The 26,534-nt window shown below is 50.8% G+C and overlaps 1 protein-coding gene across 1 annotated transcript in view; it reads right to left on the bottom strand.

Moving 5' to 3' along the window:
- PLXNA3 (plexin A3) overlaps positions 1-26,534 on the bottom strand; it is a 142,509-nt gene that overhangs the window by 97,347 nt on the left and 18,628 nt on the right. The window contains 5 exon segments of the mRNA XM_060252484.1: positions 8,559-8,673; positions 10,765-10,864; positions 13,410-13,560; positions 19,530-19,653; positions 23,507-23,607. Of these exon segments, the coding sequence (XP_060108467.1) occupies positions 8,559-8,673; positions 10,765-10,864; positions 13,410-13,560; positions 19,530-19,653; positions 23,507-23,607 (591 nt within the window).

The following is a 26,534-nucleotide window of genomic DNA, read 5'->3' as shown; positions in this document are numbered from 1 at the left end:
ACCACTGCATGAGCCTTGGGCTTTCTGTGGCCTGCATGTGTGAATTAACGGATGTTGGGAATACAAAATGTATGTTGGGAATACATAAAATGCAGCTTTAGGACTCAGATTTTTATTTTATTATTATTTATCCACCTTTACTCACAAGACTCAAGGCGAACTACGCAGAGCGAGTCAATACAATTAACAGGAGTGGATGTTGAATAGAGAATGCAATAGGACTGGGTAGAAGAATAAGATGAAGAAGACATTGGATTTATATCCTGCCCTCCACTCCGAGTCCCAGAGAGGCTCACAATCTCCTTTAATCTTCCACCCCCACAACAGACAACCCGTGAGGTGGGTGGGGCTGAGAGAACTCTGACAAAACTGCCCTTTCAAGGACAACTCCTGCGAGAGCTACGGCTGACCCAAGGCCATTCCAGCAGCTGCAAGTCGAGGAGTGGGGAATCAAACCCGGTGAGGTGGGTGGGGCTGAGAGAGCTCTGACAGAAGCTGCCATTTCAAGGACAACTTCTGCAAGAGCTACAGCTGACACAAGGCCATTCCAGCAGCTGCAAGTCAAGGAGTGGGGAATCAAACCCGGTGAGGTGGGTGGGGCTGAGAGAGCTCTGGCTCTGACAGAAGCTGCCCTTTCAAGGACAACTCCTGCGAGAGTTACGGCTGACACAAGGCCATTCCAGCAGCTGCAAGTGGAGGGGTGGGGAATCAAACCTGGATCTCTCAGATAAGAGTCTGTACACTTCACCACTAGACCAAACTGGCTCTTTTGGTAGAAAAAGCCCAGCAGGAACTCATTTGCATATTAAGCCACACCCCCTGAAGCCAAGCCAGCCAAGACCACGTTTCTGGGCGTTTCTGCTCAAAAAAGCTCTGGGACTGGCAGTGTAGAACCAAGCAGAAGTCTAAACAAGTGAACTGAAGCAAAGAAGTGTTAACATGGCACATTGACCGACGCAAAAATTACATGGCAGGATACTACTTAAGGCAAGGTATACATCAGGGCTGGCCAAACTTGCTTAATGTTAAGACTCATAGAGAATAAATGTCAGATGTTTGAGAGCTGCAAGACATGAACTTCAGAGGTTGGAGAGCCAAAGGGACAGCCAGGCAGGCAAATAATGGGGGAAGAGAGAGGTGGAAAGAAAGCAACTTTAACTTTAAAAGCATTCTCCAAGCCACCATATGGCTTGGCTTGGAGAAGTTATTTAAAGAGAAAAACGCCTTCTCCAAGCAGGCCAACAAGGCAGTGGGGGGTTCAAGAGCCACACAATATATGTCAAGGAGCCACATGCGGCTCCCGAGCCACAGTTTGGCCACCCCTGGTGTACACGGTAGTGCAGACCAAAAACCCTCTTGAATAGCTCAGTTTTGCAGAGTCTGTAGAAAGCCAGGAGAGCAGGAGGCTTCCTGACCTCCTCAGAAAGGCGGCTCCACAAGGCAGGGGCCACAACACAGAAGGCCATGTGTACAAGAAGTTGTTGATTTTGCCTCCTTGCACGTTGGCACCTGAAGAAGGCCCTGCTCAGGTGAGTGAAGCTGGCACAGTGGAGCAAAGGAGGAAAAACCGTCTCACAGATATGTAGTCCGGGCCATGAACAGCTGTGTATGGGAGAGCTAATATTTAGGGTTGCCAAGTCCCTCCGCTGCTGCAGCGGGGGACTTGTTCCTCGTGCGCGTGAAGCGATGATGTCATCCAGAAGTGATGTCGTCGCAGCGGGGACATCACGCTATGGATGCTCTAGGACTGACGATAAAACTCTACGTCACCATAGAGCTTTAACGTGATTCCTAGAGTGCCCCCAGCATGGCATCCCCGGTGCGATGATGTCACTTCCAGGTGATGTCATCACGCTGGGGACGGTGCATGCCAACGGGGCTCTTTGGGGGCGGGGATTCCTCTGTGGCCTGCTCTCTGCCAGTGGGTTGGACCCCTCCCAGGCGGGAGCGTGGCAGCCCTACTAATACTTTAAATTGAACCCGTAACCGATGGGCAGTCAGTGGAGTCTGGAATAATGGAACAGAGACAAGAGAAGTTTATTGCTCTTTGGTTCCCAGTAATTTCTTTTATCTAACTAAAACTGATGTTCTCCCCCAAAAACAGATTTTATCATGATCTTATTTACTTTTGACTTGCCTGATGTATATAAGCACGGAGTAAGTTATGTCTTTCTGGGAGTGCCTGTCTTCGCAGTTAAAAACAACGTAAGCTAGTCTGTAATATTGACTGTACATATCTGCCTCACAACGACCATACAATGTTTCTAATTTATCTTGTATTTCCTTTTATGCGCCTGGAGAGGTCCTGTTGTCCCCTATATGGAAACATTGCTGTCTCTTTCTTGTTTGGTTTTGTTTCATCTGTTGAAAAAAATTATAATTGGGGGGGGGGGGGGGAGTAAAGTGCTCCCTAAATTGCAAGCTCCAGATTGGGAAATTCCTGGATATTTGGGGGGTGACAGCCACATAGAATAAATGTCAGATGTTTGAGAGCCGCATGTGCATTTCTTACAGGGCCTCCTGTAAGCTCCAGGAGGATTGGCTACATCAGGGGGTGTGTGGCTTAATATGCAAAGGAGTTCCTGCTACAAAAAATAAAGCCCTGGGTCACACACCCCTGATGTAGCCAATCCTCCTGGAGCTTACAGGGCTCTTCTTATAGGGCCTACTGTAAGCTCCAGGAAGATTGGCTACAACAGGGGGGATGTGGCCTAATAGGCAAAGGAGTTCCTGCTACAAAAAAAAACAAAAACCTGGATGTTTGAGAGCTGCAAGGAAGGAAAGCTGGAAAGAATGCAACTAGATGGGGAAGGAAGAGGTGGAAAGAAAGCAACTTTAAATATAAATACTTTCTCCAATACTTTTCTAGCCGATGGGGCAGTGGGGGCTTCGAGAGTCGCATAATATGTTTGGAAGAGCCACATGTGGCTCCTGAGCCATGGTTTGGCCACCCTTGGCCGAATTCCTTCTAATAGCCAAGCCAGGGCACTTTGACTCTGTCTTGCCTGCACGTGTGAATATTTAGCAAACCAAGGCATTACTGAATTAATGGACGTTGGAACTTTGTATGCTTGCCAACCTCCAGGTGGCAGCTGGAGATCTCACACGATTACAGTTGATCTCCAGACGGCCGCAACTAGAAAATGGCTGCTTTGGAGGGCGGGCTCTACGGCATTATACCCTCCCCTTCCTAAAACCCTGCTCTCCCCGGGCTCCAGCCCCTAAATCTCAAGGAATTCCCCAACCCAGAGCTGGTGGCCCTACAAATACTAAAAGGCACCTTTAAGGCTCCAGCCTGTCACGGATTACTCAGAAGGCAGACCGAGTGACTTGGGGCAATACTTCTGACTGCAGTCTTAGTCACGCCTGGAGACAGGATATAACCTTCCCCCCTTCTCTCTGAGGTTCTTCCTCCCCTACCAAACACACAGGGGAGGCGGCTGGATTAAGTGGCAGGGCCTCTGCTTGGCATGCAGATAGGGTTGCCAATCCCCAGTTGGGGCCAGGGGATCCCCTGGTTTGGAGTCCCTCCCCCCCGCTTCAGGGTCATCACCTAGAGGGGGAGGGAAATGTCTGCTGAGCACTCCATTATTCCCTATGGAGACCGATTCCCATAGGGTTTCATGGAGAATTGATCCGTGGGTATCTGGGGCTCTGGGGGGGGGCTGTTTTTTGAGGTAGATGCACCAAATTTTCAGCATATTATCCGGTGCCTCCCCTCAAAACATCCTCCAAGTTTCAAAAAGATTGGACTGAGAGGTCCAATTCTATGAGCCCCCGAAGAAGGTGCCCCTATCCTTCATTATTTCCTATGGAAGGAAGGCATTTTAAAAAGGTGTGTGGTCCCTTTAAATGTGATGGCCAGAACTCCCTTTGGAGTTCAATTATGCTGGTCACACCCTTTCTCCTGGCTCTACCCCAACATCTCCTGGCTCCGCCCCCAAAGTCCCCAGATATTTCTTGAATTGGATTTGGAAACCCTACCTACAACACACACAGGGGAGGCCCCTGAATTAAGTGGCAGAGCCTCTGCTTGGCACGCAGAAGGTCCCGGGTTCAATCCCCGCCATCTCTAGTTAAAAGGACCAGGCAGGAGGTGATGTGAAAGACCTCAGCCTGAGATCCTGGAGAGCCACTGCCAGTCCAAATGGACAATTCTGACCTCGACAGACAAGGCCTCTGATTCAGTGTAAGGCAGAGCCGTGTGTTCATGCATGTGTTCATGATGTCCCACACTTAGCACTCCTATCGCGAACAAGGGAGGGATAAACCCACCCACCCCCACTGCCCTTCCAGCTCCTCCTCCCGCTCGCCCCGGAGCGGCCACAAGAGAGAGATGGAGATGAAAGAGCCTGCTGGGCCCTCCGAGTCGCCATGGAAACCAGAGCCTCTTAATTGCTCCTTGGTACCAAAAGGAATGGGGAGGGAGGGGGGGGGGAGACGTGTCAGCCTGCTCTGTTTACCCGGCCAGCTAGTAGGTGGGGCAGCAGCCACCCTGGGAAGCAATAGAGGAAACCCGGTCCAGACCTGGAGAATAATCCAGCCCCCGGCAGGACTTCCTGTCTTGACCTAAGACAATGGGAGCAGGACAAAAGGCCGTCTCGGGTCCTGAGCGCGCTGGAGCCTCTCAGCCCTTTACGAGGAAAAATTTCACTTCTCAGCTCTCTGCCCTGGCCGCTCCCACTCTCCAGCCGCCACATCCGACCGCAACCCAAACGCCGGCCCCTCTGAGGGAGCTGCTATCAATTACCTGCCCGCAAAGAGGCCCCGGGCGTCTCCAGGGCTATTGATCCCGCTGCCCGGACCAGACCGATTGATCACAAGACACCGGCCCCTGCTACCAGCGAAGACCCTACCCCGCAGAGGCACTCTGAGAGCAAATAATAGCACTAAACACTGTTGAACCGCCACCTGCTGACTCTCCTGCTTTGACTACTTGGAATTCCCTGGCTTCCAAATACACCACGGTTGCCAATTCCGGATTCGGAAATCCCAGGAGATTCAGGAGTAGAGTCTGAGGAAGGATGGATTTGGGGAGGGGAGGGACATCAGCAGGGTATAATGCCAAAGAGGTCAAGGTAGTCCCCTGTGCAAGCACCAGTCGTTTCCAACTCTGGGGTGACGTTTTCACGGCAGGCTTTTTCCAGGGTGGTTTGCCATTGCCTAGAGCCCCGTGGCGCAGAGTGGTAAAGCTGCAGTGCTGCAGCCCTAAGCTCTGCTCACGACCTGAGTTCGATCCCCGGCAGAAGCTGGGTTTTCAGGTAGCCGGCTCGAGGTTGACTCAGCCTTCCATCCTTCCAAGGTCAGTAAAATGGGGGGAAAGTGTAGATGACTGGGGAAGGCAATGCCAAACCACCTTGTAAAAAGTCTGCCGTGAAAACGTTGTGAAGGCAACGTCACCCCAGAGTCGGAAATGACTGGTGCTTGCACAGGGGATCTTTCCTTTCCTTGCCATTGCCTTCCCCAGTCACCTGCACTTTCCCCCCAGCAAGCTGGGTACTCATTTTACCCACCTTGGAAAGATGGAAGGCTGAGTCAACCTTGAGCCGGCTACCTGAAACCAGCTTCCACCGGGATTGAACTCAGGTCGTGAGCAGAGAGTTCCGACTGCAGTACAGCAGCTTTACCACTCTGCGCCACGGGGCTCTTCACCCCCCCACCCCCAAAACAGCCATTTTCTCCTGGAGAAGTGACCTCTGTAATCTGGAGACCTCCATAGCCTGATCTTTGTCATCTGCAGATCAGGGCTGATTACTGAAGGTTTCCAGGTGCCCTCTAGAACACACACATTTATAAGAGGATCCTTTGTATGTGTCGTTGCAGTGATTTGTTTTTTTCTTTAAAGTCTCTAGGACAGGGGTGGCCAAACTGTGGCTCTTTCTCACATATTGTGTGATCTTGCCCCATCGACCAGCTTGCAGAAGGCATTTGTTACTTTAAATCACTTTTCCAAGCCAAGTCAGCCAGCAGCTTGGAGAAGGCATTTAAAATTAAAGTTCGTTCCTTCCTTCCTTCCTTCCTTCCTTCCTTCCTTCCTTCCTTCCTTCCTTGCTTCCTTCCTTCCTTCCTCCCTCCCTCCCTCCCTCCCTCCGACATTCATGACTTGTGGCTTTCAACATTCTGAAGTTTATTCTATGTGGCTCTCATGGTAAGCAAGTTTGGGCACCTCTGCTCTAGGAGAAGCTGGACGAGCAGTGGGGGTGGGTGGGTTTTATTCCTCCCTTGTTCGGGATAGGAGTGAAATGCGGAACACATACATGGTTGCAAAAACACCTCTGATACCATCAGGTTTTGGGGAGCTTCCCAGTGCCGGGGGGAGGAGGGGGTGGAAAATCAGAGAATTGCTATGTCCCATCAAACTGTCCTATTCCCTTCCTCTTTGCCTCTTAACACCCCAAAACAATAAGTTCCCGGCATCGATACTTTTATTATGTGATCAACAGACCTTTCAGTAATTGGCATCAAAACAAATGACAGCACCCGCCCAACGCTTGGTTAGCAGAGCGCTTTCAGCATCCCAGATCTAGTCTCAATGGCTGCGTTAAAGGGGACAAAAGTGACTCAGAGCAATAACTGCGTTTTCCCCAGCAAGAAAAAGAGGAACTGGCTCTTCTTCTGGATGACCTGGGACCTCTCAGCAAAGAGAGAGGCCGTTCCTTCATCTCCGACCCTTTCAGAGTCGCTATGAAACAGAAACAATCGAGTATTCAAAGGGATCCGCTTGTAAATATGAGCACTACGTTCTGAATTTGCCACAATCCCAAAATTGTGCAATATAACTATTTTTTTAAAAAGCGGGTCAGTTAAAAGTCGCATGATTCCCATCATTCTGAAAGCAGAACGAAAATGATCTAACAGGACTTTAGCGTTTAGGGGGGTGAGGAGACTGTAACCAGTGTTCCCTCTAAGCGGAGTTCGTGTGAACTAGCTCCCAGATTTTTAGCCTCCAGCTCACACATTTCCAACTTAGCTCAGGAAGGATGGCACCAGAGCACACTAATCCATGCAGTAGCTCAGGGGTCCCCAACCCCTGGCCCATGGACCAGTACCAGTCCGTGGCCTGTTAGCAACTGGGCCACGAGTTGTATAATTATTTCATTATATATTACAATGTAATAATAATATGACGACACTGGATTTATATCCCGCCCTCCACTCCAAATCTCAGAGTGGCTCACAATCTTCTTTATCTTCTTCCCCCACAACAGACACCCTGTGAGGTGGGTAGGGTTGAGTGAGCTCTCCCAGAAGCTACCCTTTCAAGGACAGCTCTGCAAGAGCTACGGCTGACCCAAGGCCATTCCAGCAGCTGCAAGTGGAGGAGTGGGGAATCAAACCCAGTTCTCTCAGAAAAGAGTCTGCACACTTAACCACCACACCAAAATAAAGTGCACAATTGTTTCATTCCATCGCCTCCCCTCCCCCTGCCGGTCCGTGGAAAAATTGTCTTCCACAAAGAACATAAGAGAAGCCATGTTGGATCAGGCCAATGGCCCATACAGTCCAACACTTTGAGTCACACAGTGGCCACAAAAAACAAAAAAAACCAAAACCCAAGTGCCATCAGGAGGTTCACAAGTGGGGCTAGAAGCCATTCCACTGTGCCGCGCCCCCCGAGCACCAAGAATTCAGAGCATCACTTGCCCCAGACAGAGAGTTCCAACAATACACTGTGGCTGAGCCACTGATGGACCTCTGCTCCATATGCTTATCCAATCCCCTCTTGAAGCTGTCTATGTTTGTAGCCACCACCGCCTCCTGTGGCAGTGAATTCCACATGTTAATCACCCTTTGGGTGAAAGAGGACTTCCTTTTATCCGTTCTAACCCTACCGCTCAACAATTTCATTAAATGCTCACGAGTTCTGGTATTGTGAGAAAGGGAGAAAAGTACTTCTTTCTCTACCTTCTCCATCCCATCCATAATCTTGTCAACCTCTACCATGCCACCCCGAAAGTCGACGTTTCTCCAAGCGAAAGAGCCCCAAGCGTTTTAACCTTTCTTCATAGGGAAAGGGTTCCAACCCTTGAATCATTCTAGTTGCCCTTTTCTCCGCTTTCCCCAATGCTACAAAACTGGTCCCTGGCGCCAAAAGGGTTGGGGACCGCTGCAGTAGCTCACCACTTGAATGCCAGTAGCTCACAAAGTAGAATTTTTGCTCACAAGACTCTGCAGCTTAGAGGGAACACTGACCGTAATGAGGTATCTCTGCTGTACAGGAATAACAGAGCCCTTGAGAGAGGCAAAGAAGGGAGGCGTCGTGTGGGGCCAAGCCGCATTTCTGGAGCCCCTCCCCGCTCCCCAACTCATCAGGGGAGAAAAGTAATTCTGTCTGAACTGATTGTGCCTTGGAGGGGGGAAGGGAACCCCCTACAGACTTCCCTCCTCCTGGCAGCAGCGGAAGGGGACCCTACAGGGGCCTGAATCGAGCAGCAGAGAGGAGGAAAGTGCTGGGAGGAGAGGCTGGGATTTTGGTATCCCGGAACGTCTCGTCTCTCAAGGGGCCCAGCCAGGTGAAGGGAGGGGGGGAAGCCCCGCTGCGCAGGAACTCTTCTCACCTCAGTGGTGTTGACTCGCCCCTCCACGAAGTAGCACTTGGCAACGTTGTGGGTGCAGGCGTGTCTGTATTTACACCAGTGGCAAGGGTAGGGGCTGCTGACGCAGGACAGACACCTGTAGGGGTGAGGGGGAGAAAAATAAAGGTTCGATAAGGGGGGCAATACACATGGCTGAATTCCACCCCCCTCCCCCCCCCAATCCTGCCCCAAGGACACCTAAGCAGCTCTCCCTCCCTCACGACTCTCTCTCCTCAGACCTTTATTCTCTTGTCGTCGTGCCTGAGGATATGGAACTCGTTTGGGGGGGGGGAGAGAAAGGGGGGAGAGAGAGAGAGAGAGACAGCCTGATTGAATCAGCTCCTGAAGTCCCTGCCAAAGCCATCTGCTGGCTGCGGAGACAAGCCCTGAGGGAATGTTGACTGAAGCCAACGCCACAAACTGTGACTGGACGGCGTAAGCCCTAGACGCCCCTCGACTGAGACAGGACTCCAATGTTCATCGGAGATTGTATGCGGTTTCCAGTTTTGAAAAAAAAACCCATATATATATAAAAAAACAGTAAACAGCATATGTGCCAGATCTTGAGGCCGAAAAACTGGGCCACAGAGTGGCTGCCACCTTGCCCCTTTCGTTTCTAAGAGGACAGCTGACGAGGCCCGCAAGTTTATCCCTATTCACTCGCACCTTCTGTCCTAAAAAGCCCTTTTCTTTTTCTTTTTTGAAGTAACATTTCATTTTATTTTGCTATTCTAAAAAGCCCTTTCCTCATAACTCTTCATCAATACACTTCCTTCTAAGCTGTGGAGTCTTGTGAGCAACAATTCTACTTTGTGAGCTACAGTTGTGAGCTGCTGCATAAATTGGTTTGCTCTGGGGCCATTTTTCCTGAGCGAAGAGATAAAAAAGGGTGAGCCGGAGGCTAAAAAAAACCTGTGAGCTAGTTCACACTAACTCAGCTTAGAGGGAACACTGCTTCTGATACAACAGACCTGGTTGTGAGAAAGGCAAAACCTTTCTGCTTTCGCTTATTCATCTCCAGCACTAGTTCACACAGTTACCTCACACCCTCTAAGCTGAGTTAGAGTGCTACCTCACAGATTTTTAGCCTCCAGCTCACACATTTTTGTCTTAGCTCAGGAAGGATGGCCCCAGAGCACCATAATTTATGCAGTAGCTCACAACTTTAATGCCAGTAGCTCACAACTTTAATGCCAGTAGCTCACGCCAATAGTTCACGAAGTAGAATTTCTGCTCGCAAGGCTCTGCAGTTTAGAGGGAACATTGCCTCTAACATGACAAAGTCCTTTCTCATAATCCTTGGCACGACACCCTCAAGCAAAGCCAGCAGTGTTCCTCACTGGGGCCGCTTGGCCTAGTCTGCCCCAGAGCTGTTATAAGACCCCAGTCCTCTGCATCCGTATATAAGCAATAATTAAAGCTCCGGAGCCCTAGCTGTACACATATGAAGCTGCCTTCTACTGAGCAGACTCTGGGTCCATCAAAGTCAGTATCATCTACTCAGACTGGCAACGGCTCTCCGGAGTCTCAGGCAGAGGTCTGTCACATCACCCACTGCCTGACCCCGTATAACTAGACGTCTCTGGAGTAGGGAAGCAACACCCAAACCCTTTGACCTGCTCCCTCAGGAGATCTGTCACCAGCCAGTTTGGTGTAGTGGTTAAGTGTGTGGACTCTTAACTGGGAGAACCGGGTTTGATTCCCCCTCCTCCACTTACAGCTGCTGGAATGGCCTTGGGTTAGCCACAGCTCTCGCAGGAGTTGTCCGTGAAAGGGCAGCTGCTGTGAGAGCCCTCTCAGCCCCACCTACCTCACAGGGTGTCTGCTGTGTTGGGAGAAGATGTAGGAGATTGTAAGCCACTCTGAGTCTCTGATTCAGAGAGAAAGGTGGGGTATAAATCTGCATTTTTCTTCGTCTTCCTACACTTTGGTAGGGTTTGGTCCGAAGCAACAGATCGAAGTTTGAGTCCAGGAGTATCTTTCAGGCCAACAAAATTTAATTCTGGGTAGAAGCTTTCACGTGCATGCACACTTCTTCAGATTTAACACGCTTTTTAAAAAGCATCTGTACTCAACTAGGAGTGAAAAGGAGAGCTCCGGAATGACTATTTGGTGGTGGCGGGCTTCAAAGGTGAGGCAGCATTTGAGAACCGAAAAACGGGGGCACCGCCGCATCATCAACACTCACGTGCGCAGAAAGCTGCAGTCGTAGAAGACAAAACTTGTGCTGGCAAATTCCACACCGGTCTCGACGGAGAGAAGGCGGAGTCTGACGGTCCGGACGTCGCCTGGAATTGCAGAGGGGGGAGAGAAGAAAGTCGCTTCAGCGAAGGTGGTTGTACAAAGTCACCTTTCTAGAGGAGTCCAAAGTAACCTTTCTTTCTTTGTTTTTCTAGATTCAAACCCCGCTTATCTCCTAGGGTTGCCAACTCTGGGTTTGAAAAACCTGGAGATTTGAGGGTGGAGATTGGGAGGGTGAGATTTAAGGAGGGAGTACCATCCGGGGAGGCATTCTAGCAGGAGCTCCTTTGCATATTAGGCCACACCTCCATGATGTAGCCAATCCTCAAAGAGCTTACAAGGCTCTTTTTTGTAAGCTCTTGGAGGATTGGCTACATCAGGGGTGTATGGCCCAGGGGTGGAATTCTAGCAGGAGCTCCTTTGCATATTAGGCCATACCCCCTGATGTAGCCAATCCTTCTGGAGCTTACAAGGCTCTTTTTTGTAAGCTCTTGGAGGATTGGGTACATTGGGCGGGGGGGGGGGGACCAGGGGAGGAATTCTAGCAGGAGCTCCTTCGCATATTTGGCCACACACCCTATGATGTAACCAATCCTCCAAGAGCTTACAAGGCTCTTTTTTGTAAGCTCTTGAAGGACTGGCTACATCAGGGGGTGTGGCCTAATAGGCAAAGGAGTTTCTGCTCCGAAAAAAGGCCTGCATAACAGCAACGGTGACTGAAGTCCAGGTTATCAGTACACTCCGCCCAAATGTGCCTATGAACCATTCCTGTGTCACCTTTGTGAACAAGAAACAGTAAAGTGGTAGCCAGTCGTGGGACTGCCGGTCAAAGGTAGGGTTGCCCTCCAAGCGGGACCTGGGGATTCCCATAGAATAACAGCTGATCTCTGGGAGAAAGAGACTAGTTCCACTGGAGAAAATGGCTGCTTTGCAGCTTGGACTCTGTGGCATTATATTTCACTGACATCCCACTTCTCCTCAAACCCCTCCTTCCACAGGCTCCACCCCCCCCCCCCAAAGCCTTCAAATACTGCTAGGATTGCCAGGTCCTACCTTCACACTGGTGGGGGGATTTGGGGGGCATTCCTGGAGGGGGCAGGGATGTCACATGACATCGCATCCCCAATGTGATGACATCACATGGAAGCGATGTCATCTCTTTGGGGACACGGCACGGCGACCCTCTGTTTCGAGGGCAAAACTGTATGGCAGAATTGCCCTCAAACCTTGCGAGTTTTGCCTCCAAAAGTGAAGCATTGCCATGCGACATCCCCAATGTGAGATAAGAACGTAAGAGAAGCCATGTTGGATCAGGCCAATGGCCCATCCAGTCCAACACTCTGTGTCACACAGGGGCCAAAAAAATTATATATACACACACACACATATATATACACACATATATATACACACACACATGCTGTGGCTAATAGCCACTGATGGATCTCTGCTCCATATTTTTATCTAACCCTCTCTTGAAGCTGGCTATGCTTGTAGCCGCCACCACCTCCTGTGGCAGTGAATTCCACATGTTAATCACTCTTTGTTATTCACAACATCGCTTTTGTGTGATGTCATTGTGCTAAGGACATCATCATTCAATGTTGCTGTTCGGGAGTTGGGGTTCCCTTGTGAAAGGACACAAATGCTCTCTGCACCATAATCTCTATTTATTACTGCCAAAAGACACATCTTAGCACAGGAGTGTCAAACATGTGGCCTGGGGGCCGAATCAGGTCCCCGGAGGATTCCTATCAGGCCCATGAGCAACTCACTGTTCTCTGCTTCCTCCTCCCTCTCTTGCTTCCTTCTACATCACAACTTGTTTTGCCAGGCTTGCTCAATCGCACAGCAGAGCTACCGAGCCAAGCCTCTCTTGGAGAGCCAGTTTGGTGTAGTGGTGAAGTGTGTGGACTCTTATCTGGGAGAACCGGGTTTGATTCCCCACTCCTCCACTTGCACCTGCTGGAATGGCCTTGGGTCAGCCATAGCTCTGGCAGAGGTTGTCCTTGAAAGGGCAGCTGCTGTGAGTGTCCTCTCAGCCCCACCCACCTCACAGGGTGTCTGTTGTGGGGGAGGGAGATAAAGGAGATTGTGAGCTGCTCTGAGACTCTTGAGTGGAGGGCGGAATATAAATCCAATGTCATCGTCTTCTTCCTTCTGTTGGCTGAGGCTCAGCCAGCCAGCAAGGTGGATTAGGCTGAGTGTGTGTGCTTGTCTGAGTCCTTTATAAAGTTTATATCTCCCCTACCTGGCATTACAGTTTATGACACACATGGCCTGGCCCGACAAAGTGAAGATCCGGCCCTCATAACAAATGAGTTTGACACCCATCTTAGCATACAGATGGCACCTTTGAGCGCACAAAGGACTTCACGAATGTGATGTTTTTGCAGTCCTTGCAAACAATCCTGTGAGGTAGGCCGCTATTATTACCTTGGGGGGTGAGGCAGAGAGTGAGCAGCTTGCCCAAAGGCCTCTGAGTCAGTCTGTGTCAAACCCCCCCCCCCAACTTCCCAGTTTGTCGCTCTCAGAGCCACTCCGCTCCACGGGCTCTTTGCGCGGATCTTCCCCCCAGCTCCCAGCACTAACCGTGCTCCCCGGGCGGCTCATCCCGCAAGGTAGGAGAAAGGCAGCGGATCCCTCCGTCTGTCTGCAGCTGCCCCTCGCTCTCTCCGAGGCTCTCAAAGGAGCAGATCACTCCAGCGGTCAGGTCAGGGACGTTGTGGGCGGTCAGCTGGAGCTGGAAACAGACCCCAAGAGAGGGAAGTCATTGCTAGGATTCGCATATTGGTCTGGAGCAGGGGCGGCCAAACTGTGGCCCGGGAGATGCACGGGGCTCCTTCACACATATTGCGTGGCTCTCGAAGCCCCCGCTGCTCTGTTTGGCCAGCTTGGAGAAGGCACTTGTCTCTTTAAATTACTTCTCCAAGCTAAGCCAGCCACTTTGGCCACCCCTGTTCTATGCCAAAGAACCCCCAGTTTCCATCACACAAACCCACACAAAACAGAAATTAAAAGACATTCTTAGAATCTCTCTTATTTGAGTTAATCGATTCCGCCAGTGGCTTGGAGAATGCATTTAAAATTAAAGTTGTTTCCTTTCCACCTTTCCCCCTTCCTTCCTTTTTTCCTTCCTTCCCTCCCAGCTCTCAAACATCTGACATTAATGTCTTGCGGTTCTCAAAGATATGACAATTGTTTTATGTGGCTATTATGTTAAGCAAGTTTGGCCACCCCTGTTCTATGCCAGAGAACCCCCAGTTTCCATCACACATACACAAACAGAAATTAAAAGACATTCTTAGAATCTCTCTTACTTGAGTTAATTGATTCTGACAGGGGCTTGGAGAAGGCATTTAAAATTAAAGTTGTTTTCTTTCCACCTTTCCCTCCCTCCCCATCTATCCTTCCTTCCTTCCTTCCTCCCTCCCTCCCTCTAACAGTCATATCTTGTGACACTCTCAAACATCTGGCATTCATTCTATGTGACTCTTACATTAAGCAAGTTTGGCCATCTGGAGGAAGGGCCCTAAATCAGGGCCTACTTGTGCTTTACATGTAAGCGGAGGACATGCAAAAACTCATGAGGGGCGGGGAAATCCATTCTTTCCCTTGCTGGCTCTCACTTCCTTCCCTCTTGCCGTGATTCTGCTTTCACACCCCTCCACATTCATCCACCCAATTGTCCATTCCTCCATTCCACTCGCACAGTTCCTCTCTTATCCACCTGCCCTATTGTTCATTTCCTGTCCTTTTTGTTTCCGCTTAACTTTGTTCACGTGCTGAGAGTTTACAGCCCAACCAACCGGAATCTCTCCCCCCCCCCCCCCACAATTCTCCTGACCTTTGACATTTTTATGTTGCTCCTTAGGTTACTAGGCAACTGAATATGTCATGGTTAACCTCCAATTTATAAAAAAAAAAACCCTTTCCCCAAATCTGGTGGGTCCCACCTTGCCAATTTTTTGCTGTGCACATTGGGAATACCCACTGCTGTTATATATAAAATACAGAATTGATATTCTATGCCGGGGGTGGCCAAACTGCAGCCTGGGAGCCACGTGTAGCTCTTTCACATGTATTGCGTGGCTCTTGAAGCCCCCACTGCTCTGTCGGCCAGCTTGGAGAAGGCATTTGTCTCTTTAAATCGCTTCTCCAAGTCAAGTCAGCTGGTGGCTTGGAGAATGCACTTAAAGTTGCTTTCTTTCCACCTCTCCTTCCCGCATCTATTTCCTTCCTTCCTTCCGGCTCTCAAACACCTGACATTCATGTCTTGTGGCTCTCAAACATCTCTGACGATTGTTTTATGTGGCTATTATGTTAAGCAAGTTTGGCCACCCCTGTTCTATGCCAAAGAGCCCCCAGAAACCACTTGTAAAAGGATCTTGCTTGCTGTGGGAAAGGGGTGCGCCAACTCATAGCTCCGGGGCAGCTTGTGTGAAAACCGAGAGAAGTGCTGGGAGCAAAAGGGCTCTCCGCCCGGAACAAGCCTAGTGCAAAATCGGTCTCAGTTTCTAATCGGGACTGTCCACATGAGAAAGGGTTAGGAGGGAGGGAATAGCTCAGCTGCAAGCCACTGCTTATGGGCAGGGCTTTTCTTTGAGCAAGAATGCAGTTTCGTCTGGCTTGGTGTCAGCGGGGTGTGCCCTAATATGCAAATGAGTTCCTGCTGGGCTTTTCCTACAAAACAGCCATGCGTGAAACAACGGTGATATCAGAGTGTGTGACCTAATATGCAAATCAGTTCCTGATGGGCTTTCCCCACAAAACAGCCCTGCGTGAAACAATGGTGGTATCAGAGGGTGTGGCCTAATATGCAAATGTGTTCCTTCTGGGCTTCTTCTGCAAAAGAGCCCTGCACGAAACAATGGTGATGTCAGGGGGTGTGGCCTAATATGCAAATGAGTTCCTGCTGGGTTTCTCGGGGGGGGCCTGCGTGAAACCATGTTGTCATCAGGGGGTGTAGCCTAATATGCAAATGTGTTCCTGCTGGGCTTTCGCTACAAAAGAGCCCTGTGTGATAAAATGGTGATGGCAGGGGTGTGTGGCCTAATATGCAAATTAGTTCCTGCTGGGCTTTTTGAACATATGAAGCTGCCTTCTACTGAATGAGACCCTCGGTCCATCAAAGTCAGTATTGTCTACTCAGACTGGCAGCGGCTCTCCAGGGTCTCAAGCTGAGGTTTTCCACACCTATTTGCCTGGACCCCTTTTTAGTTGGAGATGCCGGGGACTGAACCTGGGACCTTCTGTTTGCCAAGCAGATGCTCTACCACTGAGCCACCATCCCTCCTTTTCTACAAAAGAGCCCTGTGTGAAACAATGGTGATGGCAGGGGGTGTGGCCTAATATGCAAATGAGTTCCTGCTGGGCTTTTTCTACAAAAAAAAAATCCTGCTTATGGCCATCTTGGTTTAACGCCAGCTGGAAATCATGCTTCAAAGCAGGCATAAGGGCTAGAAGCTTGCCTTGGAGAAGGAAAGGAAAAGCTGAGATTCTTATGAGGCTGGATTCCGCAGGCCAAGCGTATAAATAACCATGACCTAACCGCCCAGGGAGAAAAAACAAAGAGAGCAGAGGGAACATAAATTCACTCCTGCCAGAGACACACGACAGGCCAGTGGCGGGGGAAGGAATTACCACTTATCATTTTGGAAGAGCAGAATTACAACATCGTTCATTAATTAATTCATTCCCATAACAGGATTTATGGCACATGTCCTGGCCTCTGCAATGTCTACACACTGACACATATTATCGGCCTCGCAGTCGCTCTCTTTTCTTGTCGTTTATCATAAGTTCACGTTTCCCCTTTAGCATTTCTACATTTTGGAGCGAACTTGTACGTACTTTATTTAATTCATACATATATTAATTCATATATGCCTTTTCCTCCATTGAGGGCCCAAAGTGGCGTACATCATTCTCCTCTCCCACAAACAACCCTGCAAGGTAGGGTAGGCTGAGAAACGTGTGACTGGCCCAAGGTCACCCAGCAAACTTCCAGGGCACAAGTGGAAATTCTCACCCAGGTCTCCAGGTAGGGTTGTCAAGTTCAATTCAAGATATATCTGGGGACTTTGAGGGTGGAATCAGGGGACACTGGGGGTGGAGCCAGGAGCAAGGGTGTGACAAGCATAGTTGAACTCCAAAGGGAGTTCTGGCCACCACATTGAAAGGGACCGCACACCTTTTAAATGCCTTCCCTCCATTGGAAATAATGAAGGATACTTCATTATTTCCAGGGCACAAGTGGAAATTCTCACTCAGGTCTCCAGGTAGGGTTGCCAAGTTCAATTCAAGATATGTCTGGGGACTTTGAGGGTGGAGCTAGGAGACACTGGGGATGCAGCCAGGAGACATTGGGGTGGAGCCAGGAACAAGGTTGTGACAAGCATCACTTGAACTCCAAAAGGAGTTCTGGCCGCCACATTGAAAGGGACCGCACACCTTTTAAATGCCTTCCCTCCATTGGAAATAATGAAGGACAGGGGCACCTTCTTTAGGGGCTCATAGAATTGGACCCCCTAGTCCAATCTTTTTGAAACTTGGAAGGTGTTTTGGGGAGAGGCATCAGATGCTATGCTGCAGATTTGGTGCCTCAAGAAACCCCCCCACCCCAGAGCCCCATATACCTACAGATCAATTTTCCATTACACCCTATGGGAATTGGTCTCCGTAGGCAGGGCTTTTTTGGTAGAAAAAGCCCAGAAAACTCAATTGCATATTAGGCCACACCCCTGACATCACCATTGTTTCACACAGGGCCTTTTTTAAAAGAAAAAGCTCAGCAGGAACTCATCTGCATATTAGGCCACACCCCCTGATGTTGAGCCAGCCGGAACAGCGTTCCTGTGAGTTCCTGCTAAAAGAAAAAGCCCTGTCCGTAGGGAATCATGGAATGCCCAGCAGACATTTCCCTCCCTGCCCCCCCTCCCCGGGGATTGGCAACCCTATCTCCAAGATTCCAATCTGACGCTCGTAACTGCTACACCACACTGGCTCAACGCAGCTAGATTTCGCAGAGTGTCTTTTCGCAGTCCATCCCTCCGAGCAGGTCTCTACTAGCTTCCAGAAAGGACTGAAGAGCATAGATTGCCAACATCCCCTTCACTGCTGAAACTGACCGAGTTGCCAGCTCCAGGTGGCGACTGGAGGTTTCCCGCTATTACAACTGTTCTCCAGGCAACTGAGATCAGTTCCTCTGGAGAAAATGGCTGCTTTGGCAGGTGGGCTGTAGGGCATTATACTCCACTGAGCTTCCTGCCCTCCCCAAACCCAGCCGGGCTCCACCCCCAAAATCTCCAGGTATTTCCCAACCCAAAATTGGCAGCCCCAGTTCCCAACCTTGCTGGGATGTGGGCATTCATGGAATTTTGAGACAGGCCATGGGGCACCGCTACAGAATGGCCCCTGTGCAGGGCTTTTTCTGTAGCAGGAGCTCCTTCGCATATTAGGCCACACCCTCCTGATGTAGCCAATCCTCCAAGAGCTTACAGGGTTCTTCTTACAGGGCCTACTGTAAGCTCCAAGAAGATTGGTTACATCGGGGTGGGGGGTTTAGCCTAATATGCAAAGAGGTTCCTGCTACAAAAATAGCTCTGCTCCTATCTTATCTGGGAGAACCGGGTATGAGTCCCCACTCCTCCGCTTGCAGCTGCTGGAATGGCTTTGGGTCAGCCATAGCTCTCGCAGAGGTTGTCCTTGAAAGGGCCGCTTTTGTCAGAGCTCTCTCAGCCCCACCCACCTCACAGGGTGTCTGCTGTGGGGGAAGAAGAGAAAGGAGATTGTGAGTCACTCTGAGACTCTGATTCGCAGAGAAAGGTGGGTATATCTTCTTCTTCTTCTATGCGGGGAGAGGATTCATGCCAACTTAAAAATCACTGTCCTGCCAAGTGGGGGCCGTTCGCAACGTATTGGGAGGTTCTGAGCCAGGCGTTCTGTGATGAGAGGCTTAAGAGTCACCAGCTCTGGGTTGCGAAATACCTGGAGATGTTGGGGGTGGAGTCTGAGGAGAGCGGGGTTTGGGAGGGGAGGGGCTTCAGTGTGAAAGAATGCCGTAGAGCCCACCTTCCAAAGCAGCCGTTTTTCTCCAGGGGAACTGATATCTGTCGCCTGGAGATATGTTGTAATCTGGGGATCTCTCCACCTGCCACCTGGAGGCTGGCAACCAGGGGTTTTTTTGTAGCTGGAACTCCTTTGCATATTAGGCCACACCCCCTCTTCTGTAGCCAATCCTCCAAGAGCTTCCAGAGCTCTTCGTACAGGAGTTACTGGAAGCTTCAGGAGGATTGGCTGCATCAGGGGGTGTGGCCTAATATGCAAAGGAGCTCCTCCTAGAATCCCACCCCTACATATTAGGCCACAAATCCCCGATGCAGCCAGTCCTCCAAGAGCTTACAAGGATCTTCTTACAGGGCCTATTGTAAGCTCCAGGATGATTGGCGACATCAGGGGGTGTGGCCAAATACGCAAAGAAGTTCTGCTACAAAAAGAGCCCTGTGGCAACTCTATCAGGATCTGCCTCCAGGGGTCTTCTGAAATGCCACGGGCTCCCATATGGTGCAGGAAACTCAAGACCGGCTCTCTGATTTTGGGAAGAAGTAGCCAGTGGGCGCCAGGAAATGCATTTGCGAGAGCCATGGAATCCACAGGAACTGTGCTGGAGGTCCCCGATCTAGCGCCAAGAAGGAACAGGAGGGCACTCACCACGATGCCGGGGTCCGTGACGGAGACGTTGTTGGGCTCGACGATCAGCCGCACGCACAGGCTCAGCGTCGCCGTGAAGCGGTGCGGTTCCGCCGCGCGAGGGCACTCGCTTTCTCTGCAACACCTGGGGGCCGAGAAACGAGGTCCAACTCAAGAAATATCAGGGGGCTTTCGGGGTGGAGCCCGGAGCAAGGCTGTGACAAGTACGACTGAACTCCAAAGGGAGATCTGGCCATCACATTTAAAGGGACCGCACGTCTTTTAAATGCCTTCCCTCCATTGGAAATAATGGAGGATAGGGGCACCTTCTTTCGGAGCTAATAGAATTGGACCCCCTGGCCCAACCTTTTTTAAACTTGGGAGGTGTTCTGAGGAGAGGCACTGGATGCTATGCTGAAAATTTGGGGCCTCTACCTCAAAACACGGTCCCTGCCCCAGAGCCCCAAATACCCACAGGTCAGTTCTCCGTTTTGCCCACGGGAATCAGTCTCCATTGGGAATCATGGAGTGCCCAGCAGACATTTCCCTCCCCCGCAAACCCAGCTCCGCTTTCTGAGAACCCTGAAGTGGGGGGAAGAGCCTCCAAACCAGGGGACAGGCAACCCAAGTTGAGCAAAGATAAGCTGCAGCAGCCGTATGGCTGGTTCCACTACCCATGGCAGCCATTTTGTGCCCACCATCCCACGTCAGAATTCAAGAGGTACCTGCAGGCTCAAAAAAGGTTGGGGACACCCAATGGATCACAGCTTGTGCTGGAGACATCTTTGGGGGAGGTTCTCCATACCTAGGGTTAGCAAATCCAATTCAAGAAATATCTGGGGACTTTAGGGGTGGGGCCAGGAGAATTTGGGGGTGGGGCCAGAAGACTTTGGGGGTGGAGCCAGAAGCAAGGTTGGCACCAACGTAATTGAACTCCAAAGGGAGCTCTGGCCATCGCATTCAAAGGGGCGGCACACCTTTTAAATGTCTTCCCTCCGTTGGAAATAATGAAGGATAGGGGCACTGTCTTTGGGGGCTCATAGAATTGGACCTCCTGGTCCAATGTTTTTGAAACTTGGAGAGTGTTTTTGGGAGAGGCACTGGATGCTATGCTGAAAATGTGGTGCCTCTACCTCAAAAAACAGCCCCCTCCCAGCCCCAGATCCCCATGGATCAATTCTCCATTATACCCTATGGAAATTGGTCAGCGCCCAGCAGACATTTCCCACCCCTCTGCTTTCTGAGGACCCTGAAGTGGAGGGAGGGCCTCCAAACCAGGGGACCCCCTGCTCCCATCTGGGAATGGGCACTCCTATCCACACCTGATGGCCTCTGGGTTCTGGCCAAGGGTGCTCCCATTTTTAACCCTTTCCTTTCAGAAGGCCAAACGACACACAGCCTGGCACAATCACCATCTCACACCGTTGTTATCCTTGCAACGGCACTCTGTGTTTGAGACCGGATGCTTACAAAAGGGCCTTAAGATCGCATAAACAACACCCAGGCAAGCCCGATCTTGAAAGCTAAGCGGGGCCGACCTGGCACGTACTTGGGAGGGAGACCTCTAAAGGAATACCAGGGCTGGGACGCAGAGGCAGGCACTAGAAAGCCACCTCTCTGAAATGTTCTAACCCTACTACGCCAGGAAGCAATTTTCTCCAGGCCAGTTTGATCAGGGATCCTGGTCTTGGTTTTTTGGCCATCTTCTGGGGGTGGGTATTTGTGATTTCCCTACATTGCACAGCGGGTTGGACTAGATGACTTAAGGTTGCCAAGTCCCCTCGCAAGTGACTGATCGGCCGGGGGTGGGGGTGGGGGAATCAGCCTTTAAGGAGCCCAGGAGTGTGGCGCTTTCCAGGCATTAAAATTGTGAAGAGGGGAGGCAAGCAGGGTTTTGTCTAGGGGGCGCTGCGGCGGGGGGGAGGCTGAATTTGGTGCCCCCACCCTGCCGGCGCTCTAGGCAAATGTCTAGTTTGCCTAGTGGGCAGACAAGCCCCGAGTTAACACTGTGTTGGTTTATTTTGTTCTCAAGAAAAGACATTGCATGGCTTTTTTTGCTTCTGGATTTCGCTTTGGCCCCAACAGACCCGAGCCTGGAAGCTCAGATCCCCAAGAAAGCCAAGTGTGCGTCTATGCACGCGCATGCGCATGGGGAACGGATGGGAGAAAAATCCATCTGGGGATTGCAAGATAGACCCACGGCTTCCGCTCCTGGGCCCTGGAGGCTTGTTAGCGCTAGATCTGAGGATGCTGGGGGATCTGGGGATGGGCGCTTGACTCACAACAAGAAGCAGATGCATGACGGGGAACCAAAAAAAAAGGCAAAAGAAAAGGAGAAGACAACTGCAGATTTATACTCCGCCCTTCTCTCTGAATCAGAGACTCAGAGTGGCTTACAATCTCCTATATCTTCTCCCCCCACAACAGACACCCTGTGAGGTGGGTGGGGCTGAGAGGGCTCTCACAGCAGCTGCCCTTTCAAGGACAGAGTCTCAGAGCAGACTACAATCTCCTTTCCCTTCCTCCCCCACAACAGACACCCTGTGGGGTGGGTGGGGCTGAGAGGGCTCTCACAGCAGCTGCCCTTTCAAGGACAGAGTCTCAGAGCAGACTACAATCTCCTTTCCCTTCCTCCCCCACAACAGACACCCTGTGGGGTGGGTGGGGCTGAGAGGGCTCTCACAGCAGCTGCCCTTTCAAGGACAGAGTCTCAGAGCAGACTACAATCTTCTATACCTTCTCCCCCCAGAACAGACACCCTGGGAGGTGGGTGGGGCTGAGAGGGTTCTCACAGCAGCTGCCCTTTCAAAGACAGAGTCTCAGAGTGGACTACAATCTCCTATGCCTTCTCCCCCCACAACAGACACCCTGTGGGGTGGATGGGGCTGAGAGAGCTCTCACAGCAGCTGCCCTTTCAAGGACAGAGTCTCAGAGTGGACTACAATCTCCTATACCTTCTCCCCCCACAACAGACACCCTGTGGGGTGTGTGGTGCTGAGAGGACTCTCACAGCAGCTACCCTTTTAAGGACAACTCCTGCGATATCTATGGCTGACTCAAGGCCATTCCAGCAGGTGCAAATGGAGATGTGGGGAATCAAACCCGGTTCTCCCAGATAAGAGTCCGGGCACTTAACCACTACACCAAACTGGCTACCCAGCCACAGTTAGGGCTCCAAAGGGACATATGTTGACAGCAGGAGATCAGTGCAGAGAACCTGAGGTTGCAGGAAGAACACCTTCTGCACAAGAATGTGGAAGATCAGCAACTTCCCCCCCCCTTCCCTCTATTCCGCCCTCCATGCACACAGCCACAGGGAGGAGCGCCACCTCCGTTCTCACTCCCCCCCCCCCCAATATTATCACATAGTTCTATATTAAGCCAGGAGGTGCCAGCTACTGGTGCCAGGTGCTGAGACAGTGATAGGAGATTGAGAGGAGGGGGCACAGAAAGGAAGAAAAACATCTGCCGGCGGAGAGACGACAACGTAGGGAGGGAGCCGTTCTGCGCTACTTTGGATCTTCCCTCCTCCCTTCTCCAGCACCATTCCGTTTTTCAGAAAAAGGAGTACAAGGGACGCCGCTGCAGGGAGGGGAAACCCAGCCACTGTGTTCCCAAAGACTTTTTGTAGGATCCTGGCGCTCCGTGGCGCATCCAGCGATGGATTTGGGGAGGGAGAGGAGTCAGGAAAACAGGTCTTGCCTCCTACTCTCTTCCCAGCTGGGGGGAATAACAGCTTTCCGTCTCCTCCTCCTCACCTCCCATCTCCCTCCGCCTGGCGTTTTTCCCTCCTAGTCAGCTCAGTTGCTGGCAGATTTAATAGGATTACAGCTCCTGCAGAGACTAGATAAGGGGGGGGGGCACACAACTGTAAGAGGAAGAGGGGAGAATATCGCGGTAGGTTGCCTCCCGGGGCAGGAGGCGGATGGGGCTAGCAAAAGGTCATGAATTCTCTCCCTGACTTTTCTGAACATTGGGGGGGGGGGAGAAAATCTCACCTGTTGTGCAAGACACACCAGCCACAGTGAGGGTCCCTGGAGCCCAGGCACTCTGCGCAAGTCGAATACTGCTCGCAGTTCTCCACCGGAAGCCGCACCACCTGTGGGAAGACGCAAATGGCTAGCGTTTGAGGGAGGGGGCCGGTCACAAAAACTTCTTCCCTGTCCCTTGCTTGCCCCCGCGTACCGGTAGAGCCTCACAAACAGAAATGCAACAGGGGTAGTTTCACAGCAGAGATACGCAGTGATGGAGATGGAGAAGAGGCGTTACCTGTTGAATTTTTGCCTGCTGGGCAACTGCTCGTCACAAAGCCTTCTCCCCTGTCCCTCGCTTGCCCCCTGCACATCTCTCTCTTTCGCAGCAGCAAGCCAAACAGAAATGCAACAGGGGCAGACTCATAGCGGAGATACGCAGTGATGGAGGGGGAGAAGAGGCTTTACCTGTTGAATTACTGCCTGCTGTGCAATTGCTCATCACAAAACCTTCTCCCCTGTCCCTTGCTTGCCCATCGCATACCAGTAGAGACCCACAAAGCTTCTCTGTCTTTCACAGCATACAGCCAAACAGAAATGCAACAGGGGGAGCTTCACAGTGGAGATACGCAGCGACAGGGGAGGCTATACCCTGCTGAATTTCTGCCTGCTGGGCAATTTCTAAAGGCGCCAGAAGCCTGTCGGGTTGGAGGAGTGGCAGATCTCATTTCCAATCTCACCCGTGCTGAACCTTCCACAATTATTCCCTTCAGGAACGAAATCCTTGAGAATCCCAGCATCCATTTCACACAGAAGTGGCCAAATGGTGGCTCGGGAGCCACATGTGGCTCTTTCACACATATTGTGTGGCTCTCAAAGCCCCCACTGCTCCATCAGCCAGCTTGGAAAAAGTATTTATAGTTAAAGTTGCTTTCTTTCCACCTCTTCCTCCCTCCCCCATCTAGTTGCATTCTTTCCACCTTTCCTTCCTTGCAGCTCTCAAACATCCAGGGCTTTTTTGGTAGCAGGAACTCTTTTGCATACTAGGCCACATACCCTTGTTGTAGCCGATCCTTATTACAGTAGGCCCTGTAATAAGAGCCCTGTAAGCTCTTGCGATTCTCAAACATCTGGCATTTATTCTATGTGGTTCTTATGTTAATCAAGTTTGGCCACTCCTGATTTCATGCAAAATTGTTTCAGAAACCCCCTCCCCCCGCCAACTTTCACCACAATCAAAAAGCAGCTTTGACGTCACCTCACAGTGACCAGGTAGAATGGTCAACCGCCAGGTAGCACCTGGAGATCTCTCACTATTACAATTGATCTCCAGACGACCAAAATCAGTTCCCCTGGAGAAAATGGCTGCTTGGAAGGGTGGAATGTAGGGCACTGTAACCCCCTGAAGTCCCTCCCCTCCCCAAATCCCACCGTCTCTAGGAGCCACTCCCAAAATCTCCAGGTATTTCCCAACCCACAGCTGGCAACCCAAGATCTAGGACAGGGGTGGCCAAACTTGCTTAATGTAAGAGTAACACAGAATAAACGTCAGATGTTTGAGAGCTGGAAGACATGCATGTTGGAGGGAGGGAGGGAGAAAGGAAGTCTAATAGATGGGGGAGGAAAAGAGAGGTCGAAAGAAAGAAACTTTAAATGCATTCTCCAAACTGCTGGCTGACTTGGCTTGGAGAAGTGATTTAAAGAAAGAAATGCTTTCTCCAAGCTGGCCAACGGGATGGTGGGGGCTTTGAGAGCCACAAACATGTGCAAAACAGCCACACGTGGCTCCTGAGCCACAGTTTGGCCACCCCTGTTCTAGGGTGTGTAAGACCCCTCCTGCTCCCCCTCCCCCAACATCCTTTTCTAGTTCCTCAGCCCAATCACTTCCGACATTGTGCCAAGGACGTCGCCTCTCCTCTTAAAGAAGTGCAAGAAGCAACAGCTATTTCTTGTCAGATCTTAGCACATTGAAATGTATTCACAGTCAAATTGCCCCTTTGCCTCGCCGAGTCAAAAAGCGCACACCTCCCCAAAAGCTCAGACGTGGTTTGGGTGGCAATTACGTTTGGCAGGTTATAGCTGAACACAGCCTTTGCTATCCAGTTCGGGGGCTCAGAAACCCAGCTTTCATTTCTAAAGAAAGACAAAGCGCTGGGGTTCGAGACCGCCTGAATTAATGGCTTCGCTGCAGAAGGCTCTGCTCTCTAACCCACAGAAATGCAGGCTGTGATTGCGCAGTGGTCATTCTGGAGAATAGGATTTGACCACAGACCTAGCACATTACTGTATGATTATTACTGTAGCCCCACTTGTGGACCTCCTGATGGCCCTTGGGTTTGTTTGTTTTTTGTGGCCACTGTGTGACACAGAATGTTGGACTGCATGGGCCATAGGCCTGATCCAACATGGCTTCTCTTACGTTCTTATGCGACACAGAGTGTTGGACTGGATGGGCCACTGGCCTGATCCAACATGGCTTCTCTTATGTTCTTCTGTGACACAGAGTGTTGGACTGGATGGGCCATTGGCCTGACCCAGCATGGCTTCTCTTATGTTCTTATGTGACACAGAGTGTTGGACTGGATGGGCCACTGGCCTGATCCAACATGGCTTCTCTTATGTTCTTCTGTGACACAGAGTGTTGGACTGGATGGGCCAGTGGCCTGATCCAACATGGCTTCTCTTATGTTCTTCTGTGACACAGAGTGTTGGACTGGATGGGCCACTGGCCTCATCCAACATGGCTTCTCTTATGTTCTTATGATATACAGTATAATAAATGTCAGATGTCTGAGAGTCGCAAAACATGAACATCAGATGTTTGAGAGAAGGGAGGGAGGGAGGAGGGGAGGCAGGCAAATAGATGGGGGATGGAGAGGTGGAAAGAAAACAACTTTAAATGCATTCTCCAAGCTGCCAGTCAATGGGGCAGTGAGGGCTTTGAGGGCCCTCCTTTTGATTGAAGATGCTGAAGATTGAAATCCGGACCTTCTCCAGGCCAAACAGATGGATTGGTTTGTTACTGTAACCAAGAGCAGCTGACGTGCGTGCTGTT

The sequence above is a fragment of the Heteronotia binoei genome, chromosome 13, assembly GCF_032191835.1.
Source record: "Heteronotia binoei isolate CCM8104 ecotype False Entrance Well chromosome 13, APGP_CSIRO_Hbin_v1, whole genome shotgun sequence".
Taxonomy (NCBI): Eukaryota; Metazoa; Chordata; class Lepidosauria; order Squamata; family Gekkonidae; genus Heteronotia; species Heteronotia binoei.
Note: the sequence above shows the minus strand (reverse complement) of the source record. Positions and strands in the feature narration are given on the sequence as shown.